The sequence below is a fragment of the Cygnus olor genome, chromosome 2 (assembly GCF_009769625.2).
Source record: "Cygnus olor isolate bCygOlo1 chromosome 2, bCygOlo1.pri.v2, whole genome shotgun sequence".
Taxonomy (NCBI): Eukaryota; Metazoa; Chordata; class Aves; order Anseriformes; family Anatidae; genus Cygnus; species Cygnus olor.
Genome location: NC_049170.1, coordinates 32555556 through 32577114, shown reverse-complemented (window position 1 = coordinate 32577114; position 21559 = coordinate 32555556). Strand labels below are relative to the sequence as shown.

Here is a 21559-nt window from a genome sequence, read left to right as displayed (position 1 = left end):
TTTGATCAGGCAGATCTAATTTCCCGTTCTTTTTTAAAAGCACTGCATAAAAACTTATCTTCATTAAGTGCCACTGGGAGTCCAGCACCACATAACTAATCAGAGAATTCAGTAGCTTCATGTCCATGTGATGCCTCAAGTTCAAAGGGGACAAAGACATCCCATTTGGCATTTTGTTTCGCTCAAGCAATTAAAATGACACAGACCTCCTTAAGCGTTTTTTAAAGTAATCTTCTATATTCACCATCAATAACCTAAGCCATTATAAAAAAAGTAGTGCCAATACTGATAATTTTCAAATTTGTAATATTATTTGGAAAAAAAGAAAACAAAAACAACAAAACAAAACAGTGATGCTCAGTGAAGTTGAAGGACTGGAACTCATGGTGGATGAAACCATTTTAGATCTAATACTTTTTTCCATATCCCTTCAAGATCTTGGCTTAGCAATTTTGTTCAACTTTTGTGACCTCTATGTTTTCCCTGAAAAGGTATGCTGGGAAATTCCCAGAAGTGAGCACTGTGTGTGGGAATGTATACACCCAAAAAGGGTCAAACGAAAAAATTATACAGGTCAGTACATATGTACTGTCTTCTTTTATTCTCTACAAAGCTACAGCTGATGCAGTTGACACCACTAGAAAAATAAAGTTTTTTTCACAAGGTCATATAAACATCACAATTTCTTGGATAACTCCTTTGATGTAGCATATCTGCTAATTAAATTACAAGTTTTGGAATAACATCTTATCACTTGATCAATAGATTTTATTTACTCTTTTTCCCAGGGCTTGATGAAGGATTAAGAAGGTTATTTATTTGAGTGTTTGTTTGCATGAAAATTACTTATAACTTGTTCATGTTAGCTTCTGAAGTTTCAATAATACTACATTTGGCTTTATCAGTTCTACTTTTGTGCTAAGATGCCTTGAAAGAGTAGGGATAGAGATGCTACTGTTCTAAAGCTGTTTACAGCTGATTCCTGCTAAATTTATTTAGTATACAGAGCAGTCATGTTTAAACATGATTTCAAGGCAAAGCTGTTCCTCCAGTCTAGAAAGTATAAAAGTGATTCCTTACTTGGAGTGAACCATAAGTTTCAACTGAAAACAAAGGAGACTACATTCTACTATTTAGAAATAAAATAGATAAAAATAATAATTGGATTTTATTTGCTAAAAGTCAGTATCTTTTCTTTTGGAAAAAAAATCTGCAAGAAACAGAAGATACTAATGCTTATTTTTTCCAAGGTTTTTGTACAAATGATCCAATTTTTGACAAAAAGAAATAGCTATGCTTTTGGGTTTCATTAAAAAAAAAAAAAAAAAAAAAAAAAAAAACCAAAGGAATTAATATGAGAATTTTCTATTTAAAATTTATTCATAAAATATTATTTATTTTTTCTTTTTTTTTAAATTGAGCATTTATTTTGGCAGCATAAAAATATTCTGGGAAAAAAAAATGTATTCTTCACAAACCTTGAGCATTGCTTAATAAGAAGAAAAAGATGCAGAAGAACATACACAATATGCTTAAACTACAATGACAAATTAAAACTTAAATTATGAGGCAATACATGCAAGTGCTCACCTTTTCTTACAGCCCAGTAACTGAATTAATCTCTGATATACGTAATCACATAAGGAAAATAAGTTTGAACTTAGTACTTTTAAAATGCAGGAATTTTACTGAAGGATACATTCATTACTATGGGCCACAGTTTGGGTGGTTTTGTTGTTGTGTTTCTTTTTTGTTTTGTGTTGTTTTTGAGAGATTGTTAATCCATTTTAAGTAGGTAAAAAGCAGATTTAGAGACTAGCTCTCACAACCAAATTACACCTAAATGGATGCATTGTCAGATACTGAAAAAAACAAACAAACAAAAAAAAAACCAGTGGTCACAATATAATTAGAGAACCAGTCTTTTTTTTACAAAACAGAATCTAAAGAAGAGGTAAAAAGGCTGTGGACCAAACGAAACAGAAATATTTAATTCATGCTAACAATTACTACCATAAACAGAAAACAGGAAGTAACTGATTTTTGGTTAAATAACAATATTTGTTGTTCTGGATACATACATATTTTTAGTTTCCCCTTACAAACTTACAAAAGTGGGCCAGAGATCTGTACCTTGATCCAATTTACTGTGTGTGAATCATAATCAATGATAGGGAAAAAAAGGATTCTGAAGTAAATAAATTACTACTAAATATATTTGAAATGGACTTATAGCAGAAATATTTCTTTTTCGTTCCAAGTTAATTCTACAAAACTTCAGGAAGTACCTAAATGATTTAAATAACAGATTTGTCATTTGCATATGCATTTGAAGATTTTTTAACTTGTACTTTTGTACCCTATTAATACTTACAATGCAAGTTCTGTAAACATTAACTATTTTAGTAACTCTTAATCAGGTTGGTGGAGTGGTCGAAATTAGCGCTATTTTTAATGTACCAATGTTGACAACTAGCAGCATTTTGTTATAGATTTCATTGTACTAAGTGTTTGCATTAAAGCCATTAGAATCAGGAGATTGCAATGGAATCTCAGTGTTCACTTGATAAAGAAACCGCTGACAGGAAAAGCTTAAAAATATGAAGGAACTGTATCCTAAGAGGTCCACAACAAAACTAACTCTGAATTGTATTTTAACAATTTGCATCACTGATATTCTACTTGTTAGGATGCAAGCATCCTCTGAGGTGCTGCATAATAAATAACTTTATGAAACTACTGCCATGAACTGATATTTCAAGTTTAATCACATGGTCAAGCATTCATACCCCTTTATCCACAACTAATTATCTTTTTATTATTTTTTTTTTATATATAATTTCTTTTCTTCAAGCCTTTTCTTCAAGTACTTTGACATTCACTTTTTATATTTCATTTTATGGGTTTGCTTGATTAAAAACAACAACACAACAGCAACTAAGACAATTGCCTGTAATCAAAGCTTAAATACCAAGAAAATATTTTCAGATCAGTGGAGAATTGCTGGTGCTGATATCAGTCAGGCCCGAGTGTACTTGATACTGTGATACTGTGAAAAAGATGAGTTTGCAGACCAAAAAAACAGATGGCCCCTTATCACCCCATGGGGCTAAACACACAAGAGCAAACTTCAGAGACGCCTTACCTTTACCCTGTCTGTCCCTATCAGGAGAGACTGTTATATTAAGGGTTATTGCCTCTCTAGCCCTCCCTGTGATTAGCTTTTGAAGTCCATGGCCAAGAGGCCAGTGTGAGAATATCTCCCTAGATAAGAGGTGTTTGCTCTGTGAAATATTCAGGACAGGAATCCATGGACCTCATGATAGTTCAGCAGGGAACCACAAACTCAAGCTAATATCTTTTAATCCCCTGTTGGTTTGAGAACTACCCACCATAAAAAGCATAACTGGCTGTTTATTTGTGCAGGCAAGAGATAACATCTTAAAGTTACAGTCTGCCTTAAGTAGTAGGGATGTGAAGCCCAAAGAAGTGAACCATCCAAGCTCATAATCAAAATTGTGTGTGCTCCCTTCTTCTCTGCCTAATGAGATGTAAACATTTTGGCTGGTGTCTCTTTTGAAAGATATTAATCAAATATATTGGTTAGAAATCACAAAGGATAGTCCGGTCTGCAAATTACATGTCTTTTTTTATGGCATTCTGAAGCTGTGAACAATATGTTAAAAATTTTCCCATGGCGCAACCAAGTAAATACTTGTGGTGCATTTCTATTTATTACAGAGAATAGTTAAATTCTAAGACATAAATCATGCTCTCCTACTAAAGCTTTACAAATTCCCAAAGACAAGCCTAATTCCCAATGCAACGATGTTATAAAAGATCAGACACTTTGTTATGGAGAAATCCACATTTGGAGATGTCTTTCAACAATTTTCTCTCAGGACCCAATCCTGTGAAAAGCACACGCAAGTTGCTGAACACTGTGTCAAGCTCCATTAGTTTCAAAATGGCCCTAAAATCTTATATTTAATTTGCTGTATTTAAATTGTAACTTAACAAGTTTAATACAACCTAAGCAAAATAAATAAATAAATAAATAATAATAATAACTACAACAGCAACAATTCATTTTTCCTTTTCTTTCTTCTATTAAATTACAACCTTTCCTTTTTAATAAGGAAAAAGATTTCATAAGTTTAAATTTCAAAACTGAGAAAAGGTGACACCAATTTTACCTGTTTAAAACTCCTCATATCAGTGATTGCCACTAGCCAGTGTCACTACTGTAACATGAAAGAAAAAAATAGCAATAGGTAGGTGAAGAGATAAGGGAAGATGACTGAAAGGGAAAAATAATTCCTAATGGTTGTGTAGATGCTCTTTTTTTCCATTGTAATCTATCCTCCACCCTGTCCCCAGTAACTGCCCTAAATCAAGGAACTGGCACCTGATGCATTCTGCAGATGGATCGGCACTGTATATCTGGAATATTGTATACAGGTGTTTTTACACTTGCGCTAGTTAGTTAACTAGCCAGCAGACACATCTTCTATTTGTGGGGCAGGAGTGGGAATGGAAAATGGAAATCTCTCCTGGCTGATTTACAGAAAGAAAGGCTAAGTGAAAGAGCAGGGCAAATCAGCACTTATTAATATTTCTAATTCCTCTCAGTTTCTGCTTAGGCAGTCCCTTCTGGAAGGCACACTAGTTAACAGACAATGACTGAAAACACTGAGCAATAACAAAATAAGTGCTTAAACTTGTGAATCCTACAGATTGCTTTGAATACCTGTTCAGTTAGAGATGAGTGCCCCAAAGTCTGAAGATGATTTCTCTGGCTGCAGCAAATGAGGTCACATGTTCACTGATCCAATTTTGTTTCTTTTGGTTGAAATTCACACTCCAGTGTGTTTACTTGATGGCATGTGAGGACAGATTCCTCAATCCAATGTTAAAATTGTCCATTCAGCATTTTCATATTTTTTTCTGTATTTTTTCAAGCATTAATACCTTCATCAAATGGAAATCTACCAAGTAAAAAGCCTTACCCTCTTATGTCTTCACCTTTCCCTTTATTATTGTATGTCCCAGAGAGGAGACTAATTTTATACAGTGAATTCTCATCTCTGCTCAATTTCTACGGAACCTATTTTTTTTCCTCCTCACAGAGCAGGATTCCTGGAATTTTCTAAATTTCATATTTATCAATGTAAATGTAGTATAAACTTCAATAACGTACCTAATCCTGGAGTTACCAGCAAAGTATTCAGTGAAATTGGAAGTGCAAGGTTAAACTTTTTTTTTTTTTTAAACAAACGAAAGAGTAAATGCAACATAAACTGACTCATGATCATGAGTCTGACTGACTCATGATGCTGGGCAACATAGTGGCCATGCCCAAGCCATATGAAAATGCTATGCCAACAAATGTTATGGGGTAGGAGGAAAAAAAAGTCAAAATGATATGCTTCTCCCCCAAAAATCCAATGAAAATACTCATGACTGAGGGTATGTCACCAATGAACTTGCCATATATTCTGATGCCATTGTATTGTAGCAAGTAATCATTCAATTAGCATTCAAGAAAACACCCTAGAAAAAAAATCCATATTTGCTTTCCAAAGTGAGCAACTGGAAAGCTAGCTTGATGCTATGTCTTCCTGCTGTCAGTCACTGGGTATCCTGTAGTTTCCAAGAGGCAAAAGAAGCAAAAGAAAAATTTCTGATAGGAATTAAGAGAATCCACCATGAAAAACTTTATGAATGATCATTGCTCTACCTCCACCTCCAAAGCTTTTAGCTAAGAGTCAACAACTCAAAATCTATCTTGCTGGATAACTCTTATCATCTCCAGCACTGCAAATTATGTTAACCAAAATCAAATCTCCAAACCCAGAAAAATTCAGATGAGAAAACAGCTGTGGCAACTGAGTTAATTTAACATCTTTCTGCCACCAAAAGGTATCTTACTGTATCTCTCCCTTCCTCAACTGTCTCTGTCTCCCTTCCACAGTGGCACACACTGGTCCTTTCATAAGATGATTAAACTTGATAGCCTGACAGAAATCCATTCACTTGTTTGGTTGATTAAGTTTTCTGATGGATTGATGAGTTAATTTTTCATGTATTTACAGAGAGATATGACAAGAACCAGAGCCTATACAAGGCAAGTAATAGACAATGTCTACTGGATCTGCACTCTGAAGTAGTTAGTGACAGACTTTCCAAAACCATAGATTCTTATGGTGATGGTTGAGTCAAAAAGACTTCTCTTGTGAAGAGAAGAAATTAGACATGGCAGCATGAAAACCTGCAATGCTATTTTTAGAGACCTGAACTGTGTTTAAACAGCTACCAAATCAAAACTGCTATTCTGTTTAGTCAGCTGTCAATTTCAATGGACTATTTTTTTTTTCTCCCAACCTTCCTCTAACAACACATATATTATATTAGCCTAGTTATACCAGTCAGGATTCTTTTTCAGAGAATCAAGTGTCAGGAAAGCCTTTCATAGTAGAGGTTTGAAAATCAGAAGAGTGTGCAGTCCCTCCCCAAAGACTTTACAGTTACCCTATCCTAAACAACTCACGGTCAATTCAAGGTACTGTGCAGTAGACAGTTATAAAATTATTTGGGGATGGATTTAGAAATTAAATGCTCCCAAGATATATATATATGTATACATATACCCTGCAGTACTTGAAATACTCTGATTAGCCACATAGAATATTTTAGAAATAGTGAGTCTGACCCACAGGAAAACTTTGTTCTGAAACATAGCTGAAGTACTAACCTTAGACCCAGATCATTTCTACACTTGAATTCAGTGATATGCAGTTCTAGTATTTTCCTTTGGTTTGTTTCTAACATATACACTGTACATCAAATGTAGCAGGAAACTGAAAAGATTCCACATTCCAATGTACAGTGCAATTGTGAAGACTCAAGAAAACATTGGTCATTGAAGATAAATTTCATGAAGTGACTTTTATTCATGCTTAAGGGCAAAGCAGAAACCAACAGGATAGACACCCGTATTTAATCTGGTTGCTCTTACTTATACTCTGAGAAGCACCAGTTCATGCCATGAGAAGAAATTCCTCGAAATAAGACTTGTAGTCTGCATGTAAGTCAGCAACCCTTTTTACACATTAATTTCTACTACTTAAGGTGACGTATTTCCTTTTGATGTTTAGAGCATTAATTATTTCCTCTGCTGTCATTAATTGGACAGATTGTGTTATGTTAACAGTGAAGTCCTCTAAACCCTACCTGCCGAGGGCTCACAAGGAGTTAAATCATTCATAGCTTTAGCACTGTTTTCATTGGTCCCACTTGAACAGAGTGTATCACAGCATACTATGGCTTTTGATAAATTAAAGGAGTTATTGCAATTTGCTTAAATAAAATATTTAAAAAAAGTTGCAAATCAGCTTAGTTAATTATATTCTGGACACTGGATCAACTTTGCATCGTGAATTTGGCGTAATAGTAGACAGGTATGATTTACTTTTTAAATGCCTGCAGTGGTATCTTTTCCTACTGCTAATTGCTGATCTTACTTTACACTGTGGTGTCAAATAGCATCTTTGGAATAAGAGAGTAAAACAACAGGAAAACTCCAGTAAATCATTATAGCCCTTAACAAATGTAGAGCTTCAGGAAGATAAGTACCCTGAAAAAATCTTAAGTATTGGCTGACATTTCTCTGCTTAGTTTATTTTTTTATGGAATGGTTGCCATTTATTGAGCAATTGTGTACAGTATTTACTTGAACAGCAAAATTTTATCAGCGACTTTAATGCAGGCGTTATTCTAAGGGTTACTCTATAAAACAAAGAGAAAGTACTTCACCTCAGGATAATGTTACAGGGAGAACCTCTACAGTCAGCAGGGCTAAATTTAAAAGCAGTGCTCTTTCAGGATCTAACAACTTGCAAATTTATGATCAGACACAGCAGCTCTTTTTCAGACCGGTACACTTCACAGAATTCAAATGGCATGTTAATACAGTACATTTTAGCAGAGGTTGTAAAAATTAACTATAAAATAAAACGCATAATATATCAGATGTTCCACCTAAGCATCAGAAGGACAAGATGGAAGAGTAGATTCTTTAAGCAATTCCTTACTATTCTAAATATAAAATCTCTTTATTACCTTTATTTCTTTGCCCATTATTTTTCTTATATTTTATTGTCAATACAATTTTTACTGCACCAGAACATAAAGTGGATTTTATGCAGCTACATTTTTACAATATGTAATATATTGTGTTGATATTTTATCTGTTACTTTATTAAAAAATAATACTATTCTAATAATAAAAAGGAAATATTAGGTTAGTTAGGAACTAAGGCCTGTTTTCCTCTTAGCTGATCATAATCTACAGTAAAATTAAAGCACCTTTATAGTCCTGGATCTAAACAAAGGGATTCCAAAGACATCAATAGTTACTCTGGATACGAGAGCTGTGCATGAGAGAGCTCCTGCTGCTGCACCTTCACTGCACTGCTTGGGGAATCAGTGTAACCATGCAACATGGAGGCAGCTGTGTTGCCAAAGGTGGACATGACAATAACAAACTTTTTTCCTCCATGATTTCGGTTAAGAGTCCTAAGTCAGGGTAACAAAGTAAAATCTGACATAAGCTGCTTGAATATCCCTGATGATGTGAGCCAGGCCCTATCAGAAGTAAGAGAAGTTCCTGAGCAGGAATTATCACTCTGCTTTGACACCTATTACTGTGCAAGACCTTGGGCCAGGAGGACCAGCCATGTGCCTTGCTTTCTTTGCTTTGCTTGTGCAGTCATAATAGCCCTAAGGACATGGGCAAGGTGGAGTTTGTTAGTGGAGATAATATCTTTATCAGGAAAAAAAAAAAAAGTATATTTGGAAAAAGAAACTTGTTTTCAGACAGTCTACCTTGGGGGGAAGATCTTCAGGACAAAGGGGTTTTTCATTCAGAAATATTCATACTGTTTCCATCTGTGCTAGGTAGTCTAATAAAAGGTATTGTCTATAATGCTTGCCTTTTCTTACTGAGGTATTAGGACGATAGCTGGCACTACAGGCCCAAGAGCTTCCTGGCAGCAGAAAGTTCCCACATTATGCCACCAGTCATCTCAAATCTTTGAAGTCCATTTTGTTCTTAACACATTATAAAGTCCATTACTACATTTATGCACATAGACTGAGTATATGTTTCAAGTTGTGTATGTATAAATATGTACATATTATGTACAAATAGGTACAAAAGGTGTACAAGCGCCTTTTGAAATGACAGTGTTTTGTTGAGCAAAATTATTGGAATAAAGGATAAAAAGAGACAATCCAATGTGCCTGCAAGATCCTCAAAGATGGGGTTGAAACAGATGTTTTATCTTATTCTCAGTTCTGCCTTGCACCAAAATCTTGTCTGGGTAAAAGTTGATTAAATATTCATTTGTTTAGTGAATACCTTTTTCCTCAAAAAATCAACAAACAAGAAGGAATTAAAAAGGCAGCTGGAGAAAAAGATTTACTTGGGAAAAGTGATTTGAAAAGCATGGAAAGAGAAGAAAGATTCAACTCTCCCCCCCGCCCCTTCCAATCTTTTTTGAACACTTTTTTTTTTTTTCCCCAGTGGAAAAAGACCTTTAGTGATTTAGTTGCTTAATGGGACTGGAGATAAATTAGGCAAGTGAGATATATTCTAGCTCTGCTATTATCATTTATCTCAGTTGGCTTTTTTCCATACTACTCTCTACTAGACAAGCTAAGGGTCATATCACTGCAAGAAATCTTGACTTGCACATCAGACCCATTCATTAAAATCATCTGTAAAAGTATGTAGGACTATTTTTTTGCTGACGTTTTTATTTAGTAGTCAGAAATGGCAACAGCTTAGTAAATCAGATTGTACATCGACACAGGGAAAAATTAAAATAGTGGTTGAAAACTTTTTATAATTTACACATCTCAAAATGAATAGATTTAGTAGATCAGTTTTTTTCTTTTTTCAGTTGCCTGCTATATTGTTATTCCAAGGCTTCAGTTGGTCTAATCTGTTATCTTCATCCAATGGCTTTTATTTTGTTACTTGGAAATGCTGATTGGTTAATACATTTTTTTTTTTTAAATCTGTTACTGTACTCTGAAGGGAAATATAACTTCTTATCAATAATATTGTGTCTCTCTAACTATCTTTAATAGTGTAAGGGTATTAATTAAGGATCTAACTTCTCTCCTTTGATATCAATCTCTTCCTAATTTGTATCTGTAAAGTTTATGTTGGGTCATCACAAGTCAGAAAATCCAATGTATTAAGTGTACAAATAAAAACTAGTTTAAGGCTAAAGATTTTATAAAGAAAGAATATTTACAGATGAAACTTTACATCTACTTCTTTTGGCATAATTTATAATTCTTACAAAACAATTATTCTAAAAAATCATGAATATCTATTTGTAGACTTTAATATGAGTGTTTCTCTTTGGACTTTAAATGATTTATTTTTTATAGACTGTTCATTTTTCAACATACCACATATAGTATGTTATGTTCTAAAAAGGTATGGTGGAATGTGGAGAATTTTGTTTGGGGGAAATAATAAATTCCTTTGGCTCTATACAAAAGGCTTTATTCATCCCTCAGGTGCATGATTATTATCTAGGTCTATCTTGGCGTTTCCCTTAATTTAAACAAGAGCCACCTACTGTAAATCACTTTTTTTTCTCACACACGTGTAACTTATGGATGTGCAGCCTCTTATATTAAAAAATGTAGTATGATTTCAGTGTCTAAAAGCTGTGAAGAGTTCATTAATTCATTCATGAATGAAAATTAGCTTTGATTCCAATATCAAACATTTTTTCTTTGTTGTTGGGTGAAATTCAGTCTATTCTGAGAGGAAAATATTAATCTTATTGCAATTGATATGAAAGTTGTTGAAGCTGCTATGCCAGAATATCCTGTGTGCAGACGTGTGCCGGAGTATCATGCTGGAGCATCATGGATGCTTAAGAGACATTTAGCATATATTTTCAGCAGTTATATCCAGATAATTATCCATGCTTCTCTAAAAAATAACTCCTTTGTATCACTTGGAAGCTTATCTGCTTACCACTTATGGTCATGAAATGGTGCCTCTGACCAGAAACCATACTTCAGAAAAATAAATAAATAAATGATGAGTAAATCTTTTTCAAAGAGCTTTTTCACACACATTTTACTAAAACTTATAACGCACTGATAAGTCATACTCAAACATGCATACAGGCCACTACAACCCTTTCTTCTCTAATGCAGGCACTGCATTAAGCTTAAAAACTGCAAAATCTCAATACATCTTACGTGCAGTCACAGGGATGTTCCCTTTCCAACCCAGTTGTAAGCTAACACCTGTGTGAGTATGTATAGGAGGCCCTTGCACTGCCTTCTGCATACTCAATTTCCACAGCATGCCACTATAAAGAGTCAGTCTAGCTCTTCACCTATTCTTTTGTGTTTGATATTCAGGAGAGCCTGTACATTGTTTAGTTTAAATGAAAAAAAAAAAGTGTCTCTTCCTTGCTCCTCCTAAGGTAAATACCAACTCCAGTGAACTCACCTGTAACAAAAGGCAGAGGGACTGATGGACAAATTCCCTCTGAGCTGAGGTCCATTTGTGCAGCATGTTAAATGCCTTTAAACCTCATTGACTTCTCCAGGCTTTTCCCAAAGAATTTGTGATTAGCAAGGGGGATCAATATTTAATAACTAATCAAATGTAAATATGGTATTTCTTGAGATATACTGAAAAAAATGTACATACTGAAGAAAATTATTCACAGCACTGAATTAGGAAACCATTTTGCATTGCCTCATGGAAGCTGATTTATATATAGCAACGTTACACTGCACATTACTGTACAGAGCATTATTACATTACTCACCCATGCTTAATGTCTCAGGTTTGGGATCATTTTGGCAACAGTATTCAGTAAGAACTAGTGACTTTGGAGTGCTAGATATGAGACATGTCAGATAGACCTGTCTTTCAGAAAGTACTAAAACCCTGCCTTGAACACACTTTTTGGAGGACTGAAATGGACATCCAAACATTGAGACCCAACAGAGTAGTCTTTTAGAAAATGTTGGCCTTCGTGAACACTGATGTAATTCAGGATTAATGCCATCAAGCTGAAAAGATTACAATAACAAAACAGCAATATGAGATTGGACTTAGGCCGCCAATGCTTAAAATCTCCAATATATATTTAAAGAGAAATAACTTACTCCATCATTTGGAAAATGGGGCCTATTGAAAAGCATGAAACCTCTAAAATGTTATTTGAATGCCAGAAAAGTAATACTTTAAAAAGCTGAGACAAAAATGCCAAAAGGAACAGAAAGGAGTGAGCCAGAAATGCAAACGTTCATTTCCACTCAGTCCCTGCCCTCCGTTACACATCTGTAATCTCACAAAATAGAACTATGGACGTAACATGGACTTTGGATAAGGTTCCCAAAGAGAAGAAGTACTGATACAGAAATGTGCACCTTGTGACTGTACCTACATTTTGCTGTGACTTTATACCCGCCCAGTGGAGAGTCGTGGCCTTCCACGGCATCAAATCCCGCTGATACCAAGACAATCTCTGGATCAAACTCATTGGCAGCTGGCATGATCACAGTCCTGTAAAGTGAAAAAGAAAAAAACAAACAAACAATTGGTTAAAAATTAAAAGAACTACAAATTGCCACAGTCTCAAAAATCCACAACACAACAAGGGTTTTGTACATCAAAAACATATTTTCTTTTAATTAAGCCAATCTTCATCGTGGCAATCCAAAACCAAATGAAGTCTGAAGCAAAAATATAAAAATATTATTTTTGTCTTTAGTCATTCTTTTTTCCTTTTCTATGATCGGGGGGGGGGGGGGGGGGGGGGGGTGCAGGGTAAGGCAGGTACATGTGAAAGCCGCTAACATTACACACACATCTGTGCCTGTTTTATACTGCTGCCTATAAAAAGCTGCCTCTTCCAGGGAAGTGACTAATGGTTTACAGAGAGCACTCAAAGCCTGAGTGGAAACCCGGACTGCTCCAGTTAGTGCGAACTTGGTGTAAATTTGAACTATAAATTTCTTTTGGGAAAATGTTTGCTTTCCAAACTTTTTTTTTTTCTTTCTTAACATTTTTAAATGTTTGTCGAGGTGGGGGGTGACTCTAGCAAAGGAAAAACATGAAATTCCCTTAATCAAATCCAGACTATGTTGTCAAGCCTTTCCAAGGTCAAGCATAACAGGAATGTGACAACCACAAACCAGTGACAGCAACCCCTGCTGGTGTCAGGAAGATAATTCAGCCCCTCACAGTCACAAAGATTCCACTTTTTTAACCCCTTCTTTGACAAACTTCAGTAGGGATTCACTTTGGTTTAGTCGAAGGAGAGGATAAAACCTTATGTTCTGTATTCACGGATGCCCTCTTTCAGGCTGACTATCTGAAGGGAAGGCATAAGGACAGCTTTTGCACAGTGTGAGATGCTGAGCCTGTAATGTCTGTGTTAGTTCAGGGGGATATCACTAGCATTAAAAGAAAAATATACTAATAAATTCTCTAATTGAAATGCATTAAACCAAGGAAAACACAATCAGTCTACACAGCTCAAAATCTGCAGGTCAATTTTGCATATGCATCGTACTATGTGTTTATTTAGCATAATATTTATTTCTTTAATCAATTTAGGCCAAAAGTATCAAGTTTTTGTTGAAAAGTAAGGTTTTCTGTGAAAAAAGCATGTTGATAACAAATTATTAGCAATTTTTTGTTTTTGTTTTCAGTGTTTCTTTGGTCTATATTTTAAGAACTTTATTTTGTCCTGATTTCCTCAAAGTTATTTTTAATATTAGGAAGGTGGTTGTTTTACTCGTTAGAGAAAAGAAGAATTCAGATTAAGTGAAAATTTCTTACAGGTCATACATCATTTCAATGTATATCATTTTATGTTGGAAAATAAATGATAGACACAATTTCATATTTTTGATAATTTAAGTGAGATTGGACCAAGAATGTCTACAGACAAAATAGCATAATTTGTAACATATTCCCTTTTTAACATGTCATCAGTAGGCCTGTACTGAAGTGTGGATTCCAATAGCAAGCATTGTGCTTCAGGAAGGATCTAACCCAATCTGAGAGAACAACAGGAAAGAAAAAAAAATTAAAAATGTGACCTAAGTGGAATAATAATACAATTATTTGACTCACAGAACAGAGAGTAACTGTGATAACAGTCCACAAATATGTAAGTGACTGTTGCAAGAGGAAAGAACCTGCTCTGCATTTATAGCATGGATCAGACATGAAGTAATTGCAGCAGGAAAGCTGTATTTCAAGCACTGGAAAAAGCTTTTCAACGGTAAAAATAGATAATCGTTTAAATAAACTGTTCAAGAAAATTGAAAAGTCTTGATCTCTTTAAAGTTTTTAATAACAGGTAAAATAAATATCCATCATGCTTGCTGCAGGCTCAGGCTGATATGGCCTTGAGGCAGGAGGTCAGATTACATCTCTTCTAGGTCTTTTTTTCTATATTTCTATGATGTATAACTATATAACACACACAGTACACAGATGAATAATTACATTAGACACTACACTGACTGAACATTTCTGCAGGTTAACCTCCCCATAGTTAGGGAACAATATCAGGAAAAAGATCTCCTATGCAATCACGTCTTATCTTTCTTATGTACATACCTTCTGATACTCTAATTATACGTTCACTGTCTGAAGCAACACATACTTCCCAAACTCCCCCAAGTCTGCAACACATGTGGCAAGAATCCTGATTACTGATGAGGACTGTGGCTGATATGCAATCTTGATCTGTCCCCATAGCACCATGTATCTTATGCACTGAAAGAAGGAGGGATCCTGTGAAGAACCCTCCCTATCTGCAGCCACTTGAGCTTTTGCCCTCCTCCTCTCCATTCACATTTCCTCAAATTTAAGTCAGGCTCTGTTTTTTTCTTCTTAATGTCAAAAAATGTGGGAGCACCATAAGTGCAGCATAGACAATGCTCAGGGGTGTCAGAGAATGAAGCGTGTTCAGAACTAACAGCATCTTTAGAAACTCAAGTTGCACTAGGAAAGCTTACCAAGCTCAAGCAGAATGAGATTTCTGAGAGATGAATAATTTGGAATATTGGGAAAATCTACAACATATCTACCACATTTTAAGGCTTTGCTCCAAAGCACAAATATGTCAGCACATTTTTTAATAACTTGGGCAAAACAAAGCATTTGACCCTTAATCTCATTTTTAGAAGCAGCAAAAATACTTTAGCCACAGCTTCTTCATTTTTTTTTTTTTCCAAATACATATATCTGACAAGGAAATGGTCAGCCACACTGCTAATATTAGCAAAATTATTAAATACTGAAAGCCAGGTCTTTCACACAATGCATCAGGTGCAATGATATCTTTAACAGTAGCAAACAGTAAATAGTAGCATATGTATAAATCCATACAGAAGGGCTATACAGGGATCTCAACTAAAGGGAGGAGAAGGTTGTAAGGCTAACAACAAGAGGTGGCATTCAGAATTCATTGTTCTATTACTGTTTACCTTAACTTATGCAACTACAATAAGACCTAAGAGGATTTTTTCTTCTGAAAAAAAAGAAAGAAAATCTTTTAAAAATGTACACAGAAGTGTCTGCTAAATTTCACCAGAAAAATGACACCCTACTTTTGATATAATACTATCTCACAAATTATGACAAAAATTTACAGCTGCTATTTTGCATATAACATACTAAAAGAGCTAATCTCTGTGCCCACAAGACCCATGTCCTTGCTTGTCTCTCTTTTATCCTCCAAATAGTGAGGGACATGGAATGTCAAAGCCCATCCAGCTTATACTGCTCTTCCTGATTTAATTAAAAAAAAAAAAAAAAAGAGACTCTAAGCACTTTCTTTAAAAATACAATATGGAAAAATGGTTACTAGAGTAGCAGGCTTGACTCTTCAACTAAAACATCTCAGGATATTTGTGGTCCTTCACACAGCAACCAAGGCTGGTATTTGGCCTTTGAAAAAGCAGCTCTAAGCCTCTCAATTGCAGAGAGGACCATATAAACATCTAGTCTTTAAATCTCTACTGCAGTCTTCCTCTACATAAGCAAACAGGCATTTAAGGTTGCTCATCTTTTATCTACTATGAGATCTCTGCCTAGAGAAGAGCAGCTTAATGTCTCTGGAAAACATCACAACATTTTGTTTTGTACTTCATGTAGACCTCTCTAACCTTTGTCAAGGACTCCTTTGTGGCACAAAACACACATGTAAATTCATTCACAAATGCAACAGATCTTTTTCTATCTTACAAAGTGCTATGAGAAATCAGTAGTATAGATAAATCTTTAAATATGGGCTAAATGTCACCAGGACAGAAATAAAAGCCTTTGGCATTTGCCACCTTTCAAGCTTCAGCCTCGTCATTACTCCTGAATATCTGTCCATAGAAAACCATTCTGAGGTAGGCAGCTGTAAAGAAAGCCTACTCAAAGCACTAGACTCATCCCTTTTCTTCACCTAAAAGCAACACAAGGCTCATGTCTCCCTCATACATAGGCTTCTCCTACTTCAGGAGATTAAGAATGGTTGAACAGCTCCTAACACTTCTATGCCTCCTGGGAGTAGAGTAGCATCAGACCCTGTACCTTGCTCCTTTTCCATCTCATCTACACTCTGGAGGGTTTTGCAAGGTGTGCAAAAGAGATATCATCCATCAACTGCCTCCTCAGGAGCTCAATAACCACAGAACTTCCCTTCGGAATTGCTTAAGAACAGAATCCTCTGAATCAGATCATAACAGAAAATATGTTTAAAAAAATAATAAAATCTGGCATACAACTAGCATTGGTCATACACTAATAGATATTCATGCTAACCTTCCCAAATTCCTCAGACCAACCCTATGCTCAGAAGTCAGACTGCAGCTGGCAGGATTTGTTACAGTGTGAAGGGTCAAAACTCTGCTCATCAGAAATTGTTTGCAAGGGTAGATAGCCAGCCTGCACTCAGACCTAGGTAAGAACAGTTATTATCTTACCCACAGCAGGGGTAAGAAATATGATTTGGCTTCTGGCCATAGGTCACCAGACAGGTACAGACTGGGGACTGGCAGGCTGTCAGCTTCCTGCTTGAAACCGATTAGGCTGCAGGCGTTATCAGCAAGCAGAAGCTAAAGCTAGGATCCTTCTCCAGTGAGGTGAGAGTAGCTTTTGTCAGAAAATAAGTGAATTTTATTCTTCCACTATGACTCACCCTCTCCTCTACTCCTTTCTCCAAAGGAAATAAAGCACATAAAAGGGATATTTATTTTCTGTGATCCTGACTCATATAGAAGCATAAATATTTCGTATACCATATTCACCTAATGATGACAGCAGAGTTACAGGGGCACCTTGCCTAGCTGACTGTTTCTTTATTTTCTGTCACATTTTCATTAATAAACATGTCAGATCCTGAAAGCTTGAGCAGCTGGATCACAGGAGTTATTTATCTATGCTAAACTTTGCAGTTACAATGCAACTGTGTGCTCCAGCCCAAGGTATTACAGGTCCTCCTTTAAGCCTGATGCTCTTGGGAACAGAGCATGTATCTGGGAAGCTGAAAAGATTCCTTTCTATCCCACTAAGGAGATTTCCCCAGAGAATTAATATGTTCCATTTGGGTATACTGCTGTCTGCAGAGAAGCCAAGGGATGGCTTCCAGTTGGGTGTAGTCCTAGAGAAAACATCAAGCATGTGATCCTCCCCTCCCCACCAATCTGAACATCAGATGCAAGACATTAAAGAGATTCTACCAAGGGACTTTGTTTACTTGATCTTGTTCCTTTTATTCTTCCATTCTATTTTTGTACATTTACAGCACATGGTTAAGATGCTCCCAAACATTTGTTCTCCCAGAAGAGACTGTGGAGAAGTACCCAACCCAAAAATGACTTTGCAAGTACCATCATACAGAGCTGGAAATCTCCAAAGAAAATTAAGCTAATGCAAATAGCTACAATTCTTTTGCTGTGTTGGTAATTTAAAAAGGAAATGAGCAGGAAAACCAGCCCAGGACAGTAATTTATGTAACTGAGAAAGAAAATCCACAGTGGTCTAAAACTGCAGATTGGAATAGCTTAGTAACATAAATTATTTGCTCTTTCCCTAAAATCCTCCACTGTTTTCATCCAGTGATCTCAAAGTACTTTCAGAACATTAATAAATAGAAAGGCCCAAATATTCAGCTGGTATAAATCAGTATAGCTGTTTCTGATTGTGCAGTGCTCTAACACAAGCATTTCTTGTACCCACTTTACAGATGAATCAGCTAAAACTAAGAGCTGGTAGAAGAAGAATAAATTACTTAGCAGACCTTGGAAAAACCTAGAAAGAAAATGCAAAACACTCTAAGTTAACTACTTTAACTACTAGGAAACACTATAGAAGCACTCTTGTTTATCCAGTTATAACAGACCTATACTTTGCAAGAAATATATATCTACATTTATATCTCTATATATAGATATATACAATGCAATATTACTATTAGAGTGGGGGTTTTGCCACCAAATAGATACCCAGTCTTATCGGAAATAAATAAATAAATAAATAAATAAATAGGTTTATGTGGAGTTTCTCAGTTTTGTATCCTGCAAATAAAATATTGCTCCAATCACTGTGTTGTCCTACCTTAAAACTGCACAAGTATGCTGTTAAATGCACGCTGATATGACTAGGTCAGAAAGAATTTAAAAGATTACCCTGATAGGTATGTGAAACTTATGGTATCTACTATTTTTGTGTGTTGTTTGCACATATGTTTTAATGTAGCACAATATCAAGTAATGTCTATCCTTACAGAAATCTACACAGTATTTCTGTACAACTACTGGAGATTTTTTTTTCTTCATCTGTAATATTAATTGAGTTTGTACTCCTGTGTCTCCCTAAAATTTTGGCTTACCTTCTTAACATTTCTTTATACCAGTCCTAATGTCAGCCCAAGTTCACCAAGACCAAACCTGAGAACTTGCCCCAAAAATTCCTTTCTGACTGTCATCTGATAATTAGTTTTGTCCTAGACTCCAGGGTATGCCTAACTCCTGCAGACTTTATCTGTATTAGTTCCTAAGCTATATCTTTTATATGTTTTTTATCTTTATAGGCTTTCTTTTTACATCTCTTCTTTTACCCTTATAGGCTTTTTTTTTATACATCTTTTTTAATATTTTATTTCTTCTCTACTTTTTATAAGCACCGTCAATATACTCATCGTAACTATTATTTTAGTTACCTTATTTGATCTCTGGAGATGTAAAATATCTTTATTTCTTAATTCTTTAATTCAGTATTAACTTTTTATTAAGAGTAGGTTTATTCTTCAAGGGGCAAAAGGTAATCACGTCTTGACTACTATAAGTCATGATCATTTAAGGGGGATTTATGCATGATGCTAAATTAAGCACATGCCAAAGTGTTTAAAAGGTTTAGGTCTTGAGGCAATGCCCCATGTTAGTAATTTCAAGTGATACAATTGTAGGAGTATCTAAGTGACACTGTATGAAAAATCTATTCAGTATTCAGTACAGAAAAATTTTTGAAGCACCATGAACTTTATTTTTGGCTATTGAAGACATTTTCAGAATCTAAGACTCCTATTTGTTGGTTCTTTTTTAAAAAAAAATATTTGGCATCCCGCATGCAAGTCTTCTAAATTCTATCACAACTGGAATTGCAACATTTTAAACACTCAAAAAGCATAAGAAATAGTCTACAATATTTACTGATACTTCCATTTTTTTATTATTACTTAGAAAGGTGGTTTCAATTTAATTATAAGGACTCTTCTACATTTAATCTCCAGTACACCTCAGTCAAAGTCTTTGAACTAATACAAATAGAACACAAATAAGGAAAAGTTAACAAACACGAAAAGCATGAGAAACATTACTTTATGGCTTGGGAAATTCACTTAAAAATTAATAGCATTATCAAATAAAATTATCTAACTTCTAGAGACATGGGCAAATGCAGATACATACAAACATTGCACAATTACGTCCACATTCAGAACTGAATAAAATCCAAACTTTAATGGTATTATGTGAAAGGAGTGGCTAAAAATAGAGGTAAGTTTACTCAAAGGCTATGGGTCTAAGTCCCCCTCAAATTGTTAAATATTTAAAGGAAGAGGCTTCCTTGGAAGGATCAAATTCTTCCAGCTGTCTAGTATGCAAATATAAAATATTATATGGACATATAGGCTAAAACAGCACATGCAGGATATCTCCTAAGTGTGACTAAGTGACTGAGAAGTGAGTGACTAACTGACTAAGAAAATCTGCATTTTCTATTAAATGTTCCTCTGTCTATTTAGCATCTTATTTGTGGAAGCTTTTGCAGTGTGAAAGAAAACTTGCTATCTTTTCGCTTTTTATTTCTTTTCCAGATCTCGAACAAACCTAGTTGGTACCATGCCATCTTGTGCAACATAAATGAAACTTATGTACCAGGTTCCAGCTGGTGGCTAAAGGACTGATGTGGCTTCCAGGAGCTATACAACAAGATGACATATGAGAAGGAGGAAATAGAAATTTATTTCAAAAAGATGAAGCTTCAAATTATAGCACAGAATGACTTAAAATAGTATCACCAATACTGAGAAAGAAAAATGCAGTAAGTATTGGATCCCACCATTTTAATTCAATCTTTTTCCTGTCAAAGCCATTCTAACAGGTAAGGGAAATGATGATAACACATGTATATCCACTACCAAATTTTACCCTCAAGCAATATTTAAGAGTGTTTAGCGTTCATGACATAACATGTTCCTATCAGAAAAATCAATTTGGCGTCCTTTAGTTGTTATTAGTTTATTCTATGGGGAAAAAAAAAATCTTCGGAAGTTTTTCTGCCATAAAGATATTAGTCACATTTGAGGGTATTTTAAGATTTCTGTTTTAAAATTCAGATGGCTGGATGGCTGCAACGCATAGCCTAGAAACATTTCTATCAAGTCTGAGTACAGTACAGTACAGTACATGCCCTTTGCTATAACAAAATAATTTTGCCTTTCTGCTAAGTCATTTCTTTCAACAGCATCTTATTACATAAGTCATTGGACTTAAAACTTTAACATAATAATACTAGAACAGTTCACTGTTCCCAGTACATCTTATTACATAGCAAAATGATTGTTACTAAGAAGACAAAAATCTTAAAATAACTGAAATAGCTAAATACAGATGTAAAATTCTGCCACAATGCGTAGGATTGATAGAGTTAACAAAATGATTGATAACATGATGTCCTCTCTGAAGAATTAAGTATGCCTACAAAAAGGAAATTACTTTGAGCATATCTTTTAGAGTAGTTGACACCTTTAAAATTCCTTAGTCAGCTAAGAACAGTATAAGAGAAAGGATAGTGTAGGACCTATTTTGCCTACACTCCAGAAGAATGGTGAAATTGGGGAAAAGGGAAAGGATGGTGTTCTGAATAAATTAAAAAGAGAAGTGAGCCTTTGTGCATCTGAGAAGAGGGCTCTGGAGTATTCAGTTTGTCTCT

The 21559-nt window shown here is 35.1% G+C and overlaps 1 protein-coding gene across 12 annotated transcripts in view; it reads right to left on the bottom strand.

The window, feature by feature from the left end:
* Window positions 1–21559, bottom strand: part of HDAC9 (histone deacetylase 9) — a 480477-nt gene that overhangs the window by 50618 nt on the left and 408300 nt on the right. For all 12 annotated transcript variants that reach the window (XM_040545937.1, XM_040545942.1, XM_040545936.1 and 9 more), the window contains one exon: window positions 12501–12619. In XM_040545937.1, coding sequence (XP_040401871.1) covers window positions 12501–12619 — 119 coding nt within the window. The remainder of the gene's footprint in view (window positions 1–12500; window positions 12620–21559) is intronic.